This window comes from Diceros bicornis, chromosome 15 (assembly GCF_020826845.1).
Source record: "Diceros bicornis minor isolate mBicDic1 chromosome 15, mDicBic1.mat.cur, whole genome shotgun sequence".
NCBI lineage: Eukaryota > Metazoa > Chordata > Mammalia > Perissodactyla > Rhinocerotidae > Diceros > Diceros bicornis.
In genome coordinates, this window is record NC_080754.1 from 16,337,113 (window position 1) to 16,348,173 (window position 11,061).

At 42.3% G+C, this 11,061-nt stretch overlaps 1 protein-coding gene across 1 annotated transcript in view; it reads right to left on the minus strand.

Moving 5' to 3' along the window:
- The window catches only part of CCDC191 (coiled-coil domain containing 191), a 71,085-nt gene extending 60,174 nt beyond the window's left edge, over nucleotides 1–10,911 (minus strand). Inside the window, exons 1-4 of the mRNA XM_058555828.1 lie at nucleotides 10,782–10,911; nucleotides 8,669–8,707; nucleotides 4,518–4,659; nucleotides 222–365 (exon numbers count right to left, since the gene is read on the minus strand). Of these exons, the coding sequence (XP_058411811.1) occupies nucleotides 222–365; nucleotides 4,518–4,659; nucleotides 8,669–8,707; nucleotides 10,782–10,871 (415 nt within the window). The 5' untranslated portion in view covers nucleotides 10,872–10,911. The remainder of the gene's footprint in view (nucleotides 1–221; nucleotides 366–4,517; nucleotides 4,660–8,668; nucleotides 8,708–10,781) is intronic.
- Nucleotides 10,912–11,061: the final 150 nt, after the last annotated feature.

Sequence of the window (11,061 nt, forward strand, 5' to 3'; positions counted from 1 at the left end):
GGGCCGGCCCAGAAGAATATTTTAATTTAAAAAACACCATGAATTTACTGAGATATAGAAAGTAATTTAAATTGAATCAAGAAAAATTAAAGCCAATTATAAAACTAAGCAAAACACAAAAAAGTCAAATAATATATCATTTATTATTCAAAAAAATTAAAAAGACTTCTTAGACACATTTATTGGATGTTAAAGCTTAGAACAATCAGACAAGTCCTTACCATCAAACTTGTCATATTTCAAATGACCATTGGCTTCTGGCACAGGAGGGATACTCGACATAGCGTCTTCAGCATCACCTTCCCCATCACTTGCTAGTTCTTGCTTAAGTTTGGTGTCTAACCAGTCATTGACCAGCTCCTGAGCTATTAATAAAATAAACACATCTTTTTTAATATTTCAATTACTTCAGAGACCTTCTTCATTCACTGTTTTCATGCATTCATATAATATTAATTGAGCACCTATCATGTGTCAAGTACTGTTCTAGATGCTGGGAATACAGTAATGCACAAAACAGGAAAAATAAAACCTACCACCATGAAGCTTACATTCTAACTGGGGAAGAGAGACCATAAATAAGTCAGTCAGAAAAAGAGAGCAGGGGAAGGAGAAATGGCGTACAAGAAATGGAAGACAGGTGTTGATAGTTTTAAAATGGGTGGTCAAAAGAGGCTTCACTGAGAAGACAATATCTGAGCAAAGAAGGGAAGGAAGTGTGAGAGTGAGCGATACGCCTATGTAAGGGGATATTTCTCCATGCAGAGGGAAAGCAAGTGCAAAGGCCCTAAGGCAGGAGAGCGTCAGGCGTGTTGGAGAAACAGCAAGGAGGCAGGGTGGCTGGAGAGGAATGAGTGAAGGGGGAACAGTAGCAGATGGGGTGGAAGCGGTAACGTGGGGATCAGGTTTAGAGCAATGTTTCTAGACTGGGGGTGGTCTTGCCCCCCAGCGGACATCTGGCAACGCCTGGAGCTGTTTTTGGTCATCACCACTGGGGGAAATGAAACTAGCATCTAGTGAGTAGAGGCCAGGGATGCTGCTAAACACCCTACAACCCACAGGACAGCTCCCCCCCCCTGCCCCCCCCCCAAAATTATCTGGCCCAAATGTCAGTAGTGCTGAGGTTGAAAATCCTTGTTTAGAGTTTTGACACCATTCTAGGTACTCTGGCTTTTACTCTGAATGCAATGGGAAGCTACAGGAGGGCTGTGAGCAAAGAGGTGACATATTTTAAGAGGATCACTCTGACTACCATGTTAAAATAGATTACAGGGGGACAAGTACTGAATCAGGGGACACCAACCGGGAGACAAATGCAACAATCCAGGAGAGAGATGATAGTGGCCTGGATCTGCAATAGAGGTATTAAAAATGGTCAGATTCTGGGGCTGGCCCGGTGGCACAAGTGGTTAAGTGTGCGTGCTCTGCTTCGATGGCCCAGAGTTTGCAGGTTCGGATCCTGGGCGCGCACCGACCCACCACTTGTCATAGCCACGCTTTGGTGGCGTCCCACACAAAGTGGAGGAAGATGGGCACAGATGTCAGCTCAGGGCCAACCTTCCTCGGCAAAAAAAAGAGGAGGATTGGCATTGGATGTTAGCTCAGGGCTGATCTTCCTCACACACACACACACACACACAAAAAGGTCAGATTCTAGGGGCCAGCCTGTGGCATAGTGGTTAAGCCCGCAGGCTCCACTTCGGTGGCCCGGGGTTCATGGGTTCAGATCTTGGGCCTAGACCTACACAATACTTGTCAAGCCATGCTGTGGTGGCGTCCCACATATATAATAGAGGAAGACTGGCACAGATGTTAGCTCAGGGACAATCTTCCTCAAGCAAAAAGCGGAGGATTGGCAATAGATGTTAGCTCAGAGCCAGTCTTCCTCACCAAAAAAAAAAGGTCAGATTCTAGAAATTAATGTTTTGAGGTGGAGTTGACATGATTTGCTGATGGACTGAATATGGGATGTGAGAGAAAGAAATCTACAAGGTTTTTTGCCTTAGCAACTGCAAGAATGGAGATGCCCTTTAGTGAGACAGAGAAGGCCAATGGAACAGCTGGTGTGGAGGGAAGATCAGGAGTTGAGTTTCAGACTAGATAGGTTTAAGATGCTTATGAGACATCCAAACAGGGATGGATGGCGAGTGAGTATTGGCTATACCACTCTGGAATTCAGGGGAAAGATCCAAGCTGAAGAAATCAATGTGGGTGTTGTCAGCATACAGATAGTATTTTAAGCCATAGAAGTGGATGAGATCACCAAAGGAGGAAGGTGGCTAGAAAAGTGGTTCAAGGACTAAGCCTTGAGGAACTCCAGTATTTAGGGGCTGAAGAGATAACCTCCATTTGGATTTCTTTCTTAGTGATATTCAGAAAATCTTCTCAAATATATACATATGGGAGAAAATATCTACTTTAGCAACACCTTCATCATTATTATCATCATTAAAAAATAACTCATGGGTAGGGCATGGGGGTTTCAAAGAAAAAAATGTGTATTTCAGCATTCTCTTCATCATCACTATTATTATTATCACATAGCTCTGAGGGAATGAAGTGTTTCTATATAGTACATGATGCCAAAAGGTATTTAATACAGATAGAAATGCATGATATATAAAACAGAAAAAAATGAATCAAGGTAGTAGAAACTAAGTGTAAAAAGTATACTAGCAACAGATACTACTATCAGCTTTCAGACGAAAGTAGAGAAAGGGAGCAGATATTCATTGAGCACCCTGTGTAAGAGAATTCAGACATTTATGTGTATAATAACTTATGTGTAGAATAATTCAGATCTACCAAACACCATTCACTGGTAGTTTATTCATTGGTAGTAAATAGTAGTTTGCTATGAAGTGCCCCAAAAGAACAAAGAAAGGGAACTTCTCTTGGAGTTCAACTGTAGGAATACCACATGTTGGATCAGAGGAGGGGTATACAAGGCTTCCTTAAAGCAGAATTTCTCAAAGTTAGCTCTTCAGAACACCAGTTCTTACAGAATATTAATAGATGGTTGATGAGAGGAGAAAAAAGTACATAAACCTTTGAAAACCATGTACTATCCACACACTAGTATTTCCTAATGTGGATCACTAGTTTCTCAAGATATTAATATGTATGTGAGGATAAAAAGAGTTCCATGGTCTAAGAAACCTGGGAAATGGGTAAGTAAACATTTTTGTTTTAATTGCAGGACTTCTCAGAAACCTTAAGAGGCTCAAGTACACTGTATATTCCTCTTTATGGGGTGGGAGGTGGGGCGGGCAAGACACAGCCTTGTCAGTTCAGAATCAATCTCCTTTCTCCAACACCAGTACCAGCAACCACCCAAGACCAAGAGCCATTACTGCTCACCCAGGTCACTGCAATAGCCTCCAACTGATCTCCCTTTTCCCTTTTTTTCTCCCCTATAATCCATTCTTCATATATTTAAAAAATTGTCCTATTACACCTCTGCTTAAAACCCTTCAGTGATGTCTCATCATACTCAGAATAAAATCTAAATTCTTTTCCCAGTCCTGTGAGGCCCTGTGTGACATGTCTCCTGCTCACTCCTGCAAGCTCTTCTCCATTGGGAAGCTCCAGCCATACTGGTCTTCCTTCAGGTCCACAAGCACACCAAGCTTGCCCCTACTTCAGTTCTTGACGCCACCCCTCCCTGTGCCTGGAATGCTCTTCCTCCACCACTGCTCAGCCGGCTCCTTCTTCTTATTCAGGTCCAAATTCAAATGACTTACCATTATCTGACCATTTCTCTTTAACTTTCTTTATTCCCACACTAGAATATGTACTCCACGAAAGCAAGGGCTTTGCCTCTCTTTTTCATAACCTGTTCTTCCAGTGCCTAAAATAGTACCTCGCACAGAGTAATAATTATATATATATGTACAGAATGAATGAAAAAATAAACTGAATAACTGTAGATGTAAAAAACCCAAATGGAAGTTGGCTTCCAGGACATGGCACTCGGACTTTCTTCCTACCTCGCTGGCCTCTCCTTCCCTGTCTTCTTTGCTGGTCCCTCCTGATCTCTTCATCCCTAAATGGTAGAGTTCCTCAGGGCATCAGTAACTAAAATACTAAATTACAGAGGAGTAAATGCTTTTGGGAGGTAGGAAGGTTAGATCAGTTTTAGACTCTCTTCATAAGGAACAAAATTGATTTATAAACTAGTGGTCAAATTATCTGTAGGATACTAGGTCAAATTAGCAAGTTGTCCTCTGTGCTACAGGACTAATACCTACAATACTCCCCAGTTCACTGTGCTATGTCAAACTGCCTCTGGATGTGGTTCTATTTCAGGAGACAAAACGGGCCTTAAATATAGCCTTACTTGTAATATTGGGGTTAACTCCAGAGTAAATGAGCTTCAGGGCAGTAGAAGGAAATGAAAATTAAGAAGAAAAGAAAGAGAAGCTTCCATTCTGTACTTTGAAGTGCATTATGAGTTATGCTTTAATAAGTTGTACTCCAAAGAATTGTTAATTGCAGCAAAAAATGTATTCTCTCACCTTCTGCATAGACTTCATCATGATCCTCTGTTTGCTCAGATGTTTCCAAATCTATGATTTGGCCCCAAAGCTTTCCAGGTAAGTCTGAATTTCCAGCAGAAAATGCTTTTGAAACTGCAAATTCTGAGGCTTTCTCCACTCTCTTGAATATAACGGGAAAAAAAAAATCCATTAAGATGACAACAACTTTGTTTAGGGTTAGAGAATTTTTCTCCAGTTCAGGAATCTGATTTTCTACCAACTACTAAGATACTTTCATTTTTCCATTTTTGAAGGAACTCTGAGGTTTAAACATCTACCGCAGATAACTGTTTGGTTTCATATATAACATGAAATGATATGCAGTATTTTACAGGAGGAGGAAGACTGATTTGGGTACTAAAGAAGGACGGAGCCTGGCACTGACAAGGAAGGGAGTACAGAGAAATGTCTGCTTGCCTCTAGCAAAGCAAATATTTGGGATACCATTTAAAGACTTTGGAAAAAAAATAGTAGGTGATACTAAGGATTAGAAATCATCTCTGTACTTCCTTGTTGTAAAATATTACATCCTTACCATATTTTTTCAAAATAAATATGTAAGAGATAAGAGATGTCTACCTTAAATTATATTTCAATAAAAGAAACAATGTGTTGACTTAACAACTTATTCTTCAAGCAACTTGACTGAAAGCTAGCTCTGTTCCCAGCACTGTAGTGGACATTAAGGAGAAAACAGAAGTAAAAGCTTCTGTTCTAAAAGAGTTTAGTTTTTTTTGTTTGTTTCATATGTCACGTGTGTAATAACTCAAGAACAGTTCTAAAATAATATGGGGTGATTAAAAAAACTGAATACCTTCAAAAGTCCATTACTCAGTAACTATGTTATATACAAGTATACAATTTGAAATTATCTCAGTTATTTCCATCATCTTATAAATGCTCAACACAGGCTCCTCATGTCCCACAGCACACACCAACCCCACTGTCCACTCGACAGCAGAAACAGCAGCTACAATGCACTCCTTCATTTCCTCAAGGCTGGGAGGTATAAACACGAGTTTCTTGACACACTCTCAGGTGCAGAGTGCATGCTCATACATGATAGTTTTGTGAGTAACATATTTTTGAAAGTGCTCTATTCTTTTTAAATCACTCTGTATATAAGCAAATGCTTGATGCTGTATCTGTTGTGCATGAAGGCCAAAACAGTTCCAAGGAGAAGAGTATTAGAAGACAGGATTAGATGGTTGAGGTGGGTGGCGGGGCTGTTCCCTGAGAGGCACATCCTGAGCTGAGCTTTAAGGGAAGGATCTGGATTGGCCTCCCAGAGAGGAAGGGTATTCTAGGCTGGGGAATCAACATGAGTCAAAGCAAAGGGAAGACTGATCTGACGGAGGGGAAGGAGACTGGCCTGACAGGAGTCACAGAGTATCAGTAAAAGGTGGACTGATATTACAGGTAGCTTAACAGAGGGCCTTAAATGCCCATCTGGAATTTACAGAGTTTCATCCGATGGCATGCAGAATCACTGAAAGTTCAAGAGCAGAGAACTGACATGATGAAAATGTTCAGAAAGCTCAAAGCAGCAGAAAGCACTGGAGTAAGATAAGTCAGTTTATCAACTCAGGATGAGGATGAACCGTAAATTGTGGTGGACTGTCACATTTTGGGTGAGCTGCCCCAGGACTCACGGTTCTACCAAGGACCTGCCTGATTCTAAGTGACTTCAGCATCCCTGAGGATGACTCACCAACATTCCAGCCTCAAGGTTTGCCTGATCTCCCATATGTCAACAGCCTTCCCCTCATCTGCACTTCAGCAACTCATGACATGGTCATCATGAACCAGATCACACAGAATTTTCCATTGTTCAAACCAAATGCTGATAACGAATCCCCTTTGCAACATCAGCCTCCTACCTATCTCCCCCTTCATTCCCCTGCTCCACTACATTGGCATTGCACCTAACCAAGCCCTCTGGTCACCAAATGCATCCTCCTTCTCCCCACCTATGAGTCCTGGAAAGGGACCCTTCCTTTCCTACTCTGCATGGATACTCAGCTACTATCTTACAAGAGCCTCAAATCTCTTGTTCCTTTGCCTTTTCAACGAAAACCTTCAAGCCTGGCTCCATCGATCTACCAATTTTGGTACCACAAAAATTATGGTTACCTGCTCCAGCCAAGTCTCGAGTGCTGCTGGCTGATCTTCCTTTCCTGTTCTGAAGAAAGACCCTCCTCCACCCTCATCATCTCCACAGCCTTTCCATATGCCTCCTCCCTCTTCCCTTAACAAGGTTGTAGGTGTTTTGGAGACGGTGGTCTACGCAAGTGGATTTGGAAGTCTTAGGTCCAGAGGTTTAGGGCACCTAACTGTTTAGGGCATCCAAAGTTGGGAAATATTAGGGAGCAAACTCAGAAAAGAAGACAGAGAAGTGAACAGAGAGGTAGTAGGAGAAGCAAGAGAAAACAGTGTTATAAAAAGACAAAGGGGGAGAGGATTTCTAGAATAAAAAAGTGATAACTATATCAAACTAACCTTAAAAAGTTTGAGGACGAAGAAGAGACCACTGGGTTTGGTCAGGAAGTCATTTATGAAAACAGTTTCTGTGGAGTGGTAAGAAATAGAAACTGGAGGAAAATAACTGTGGACACGAGAGGACAATAAAAATACAAAGGCAAGGAGTCCAGATTATACATCCAAAGATGTTGGATAAGAAGAAACTGTACGGCAATCAGAATGGACTGCAGGGTCAAATGAGGACTTACTGATTTTCTTCACGACAGGGGAGATTTGAAGGTATAATGGAGAAACAGCTACTGTAGAAATTTTAGAGCAACGATAAAAGTCTGAGTCAAGACAACTGACAACTGCATGAGAGAGGAAAATGGTGCAGACAAATCAGGGCAGAATTTTATCCTTCTGTTTTACTTCAATCTTCCCCTCTGGGGGAGACGGTACTAAATGTGCACCTAAGCCCTGCAGGGGTGTGCACAGGGTCTCTCAACACTGGCAGGTAAGTTAGACTTAATGGAGGCTGAGGGTGGGCTTCTCAGAGGCTAGCCTCCAAGTCGGTGATCCATAGTAGTCGTCTTCTAAGTCAGGCCTTCTGCAGGAGCCCGGAAGCCTTCCGTGGCCCCATCTATATTACTGCCCTCCACCACATGCTTCCAGTAGACCATTAATGCTCCCATCAGCTTTAAGTAAGCTGTTTATCCCCCACTGGACTATGAACTCTGTGAAGGCAGGGACTGTACCCGCCCCTGCACTGTTTTATCTTCAGTGCCCAACATAGTAGGCTAGTACTTAGTAGGCACTTAATAAATACAGGCTGGCTAAATAAATGGTTAACAATTATTACATCCTGCCTAGGTTCCACCTGGCCTGGTGCTGTCAACTTAGGTAGGTAAGACCTCTTCAAAATACTACCAGGCAAAAGGATATTTTCCCAGGAAAATGCTGCATGATTTTGAAACATGTGGTGCACAAACGAGTATGGCAAGTGGCCAAATTGACACTCAGAGGCATGCACTCGAAGTGGTTTAACAGCACTTTCAACTTAAACGGTACTTGGATTCAAAAATATACATCTCAGGCCTGGAAGAGACCTCAGAGGTTATCTGAGCCAATCCCCCTCTCATTGAATGCTCAAACATATTCCTCACTAGCCCTAATATTAAGGGACTATTTAGAATCCACTTGAATACCTCCAGCGACAGAAAACACATTTCTTTATGAGAATGCCCGCTCCATTTCTGGATTGCTCTAGTCAATAGAAAATTCTTACTCTTGATGCATGCATAGCTTTGACCTATTGCATTGGTCCCACAGGTCAATGCAACTATAGTACAGTCTTTCCAATTATCTGAGGAAGGCCACAGGGTCCTCTCCTAAGGCTTTTCCTCCCCTCCTCCTTTAATCCTCTTCATGTGATCCTCATGGCAATCGAAAGGGCATGTCTACACCTGTCTTTTTGTCATTCATACTCTCAGGAGAAGCAACAAAACCATGAAAAAAATAGTAGAGTATAAAACTAAGGCAACATATATAGTCAATAGGAATAAAAATAGCAAAATATGTGCAAAATGGAAACCTATTAGTACTCCTTTTCCATCTGATTGTGTCTGACTCTTAATTCTCTTTCTATCTTAATTGTGAAATATCCTTACCTTAATCCAGTGTTCCACATTGTCAGCGTCAAAAGTAGGCTGTGGATAATATATACAGAATATTAATACACAGAAATATCTTTGTCAACTTTGCCATTTTAATCGGTCCTTCTGACTAAAGCATATGGAAAAGTGTCCTTTATTCTTTCCCCAAAGCATTTCATTAGAAAGTTCAGCAACAAAAGAACAAAGAACCATGGCAGGAGGAAGAAACATGAAGCCTCCTGGGGGACATCCTCTGACTGGTTTTCTCTCTTACCTAGACCCACCTGGAGATTCTGATTTAACTGGTCTGCAGTAGGGCCTAGGCATCAGTATTTTTTCAAAGCTCCCCAGGATTAAGAGCCAAGAGAGAGGAATGCTAGATATAATATTCCTTATAAAAACCCAAACAAGCACTGATTAACTAGCCAGATTATTCAAGTGTCATAGAAGCAAATCTGCTTGGAAAAGCAGTAGTAACCTGTAGCAAGAGGCTTTCATTACCTAGAGCAGGGATATTGTTTGGTCCAATAAGAACTGGGTGGTGGGGTAAGGGATAATCAAACTTTTACTGTTTTACAAAGCAGAAAATGAGGTAGAAATCACATAAATTTCTACCCAGGTCAGCCAGAGATTAATCTGAAATTAGAAACCAGACCAGTAGAACACCTCCTCTCTTCACTCTCCGTAACTCTCAGAAGCTTGCAGAATTCCCTCCAATAGTCACTCAACAAATACAGGTATTTGCTTTGCTAATAATTCAGATGGGTTTTTAAATAAAGAAGGGAATATCTAACTAGCATACTGACACATGGAGGAGAGGAAGATATAATACTCTTTCACTTACATAACACTTCTCCTTCAAAGCACCTTACAGATAACTAATTAATGCAGCTGTACTGCTGAATAATTTTGTCATTGCAACAAAGAAAGAGCTGATCCTAGAAAAACACAACTGAACTTCAAGGAGCTCTTGTGTTTTCACCTTTCCATCCCCTAGGCACTAACAATGAGCACCAGCAGCAAAAATCTTTCCTTTTGGAGTCCTAAGAAGTTGTCCCAAATTTTTACCTTTCATCATCAAGTCTACACTCATAACCTATTTTGGATCCAATCCATTATAGAACTGGTACCTTACAACAGGAGCGGACTCTGTTTCCAAGTCTCTCTCCTGTTCCAGTATGCACCCTCCATTACTGGGGAAAGATATTCACCAAGTGGAATATGTCCAGTGCATTATCTAGCTGGTATATTTAGAATTAACTGGGAGCACAATTGCCTAGGGCCCTCAGAAAGGCCACATGTCTGTAGACCATTTTTTTGAGAATGTAACTTAAGGGTGAAAACAGCTGGTGAAACTGCTCTGGAGCTGAAAGCTGAGAAGCCGCTCCATTTTGGTACACATTTACATTTAAAGCATTTATTTTGGTGACTGTTAAAAAGGTAGTCTGTGGAAAGCACACACCGTGTAACCGTGACTTTGCACATGTCATTTACATATGTTTCAAGTTGAAAATGGGGTTATCAGTTTTCCCTGTCTTGAGATGCTAATGCATCAAAAGAGGTAACAAATATGAAGAGGAGCTATTTTTTGAATGTTGGTGGAATTTAGAGATTTTCAAGTGAATCAAATATTGATATATTCAATACCCACTTGCATTCCTGAGTTCATTTTAGATACTTTATGTAAAACTAGAAGGGGAGGGTATGAGGCAAAGGACTTAACGTGAAGATCTTCCCCTCCAATAAAGATCAGTTCCTTATGATTTGCAAAATATAAAAAAAAAACAAAAAAACGAAATGTGCCGGAACTTCCCTAAAACAGGAGGGTAGGGTGGGAAAGGGGGGTAGTTCGCAAATTCTCTTCACCGGGATGGGAAATACCAGATCTCTCCGGTTTGAGAAAAACGTTAGGTAGAAACAGTTCTTCCACGATGCTGCCCACCAAAGCCGTAAGGTACCCAGACCCCAAGGTTTCGAGGCCCTCTTCCAATGCTGGCTCTGGGGGCCCCCGGGCACGGGCCGGCCAGGTGAGGATGCCCTTGGGGGAAGAGGGAGGAAGCGCAGGCTTGGCTGCGGCGGGCATCGGGCCAGTCTCAGCCTCCCAGAGCTCGCGATTGGGACGCATCACCTTGGGACTCGGCTTCCTTGTAAACTGTTTCCAGCGACTCAGCCCGGTCCTCTTCCTGGAGGAGGACCTCTCCTGGCGCGCCGGCAGCATTTTCCAGCTTCAGGCCCGGACCTCGGCCAAAGCTGGAACAACCGCTCCTTTGCCCAGGCTGCTTCCGGCTCTCCCTGGGAGTTGTAGTTCCTCCGCCCGCAAGGAAGGCAGGTATGGGGCGCCGCAGAACCACCACTCCCAGGAGGCTTTGCGCAGGCGGTACGCGTTAGCTCAGTTACCCATGGCAACA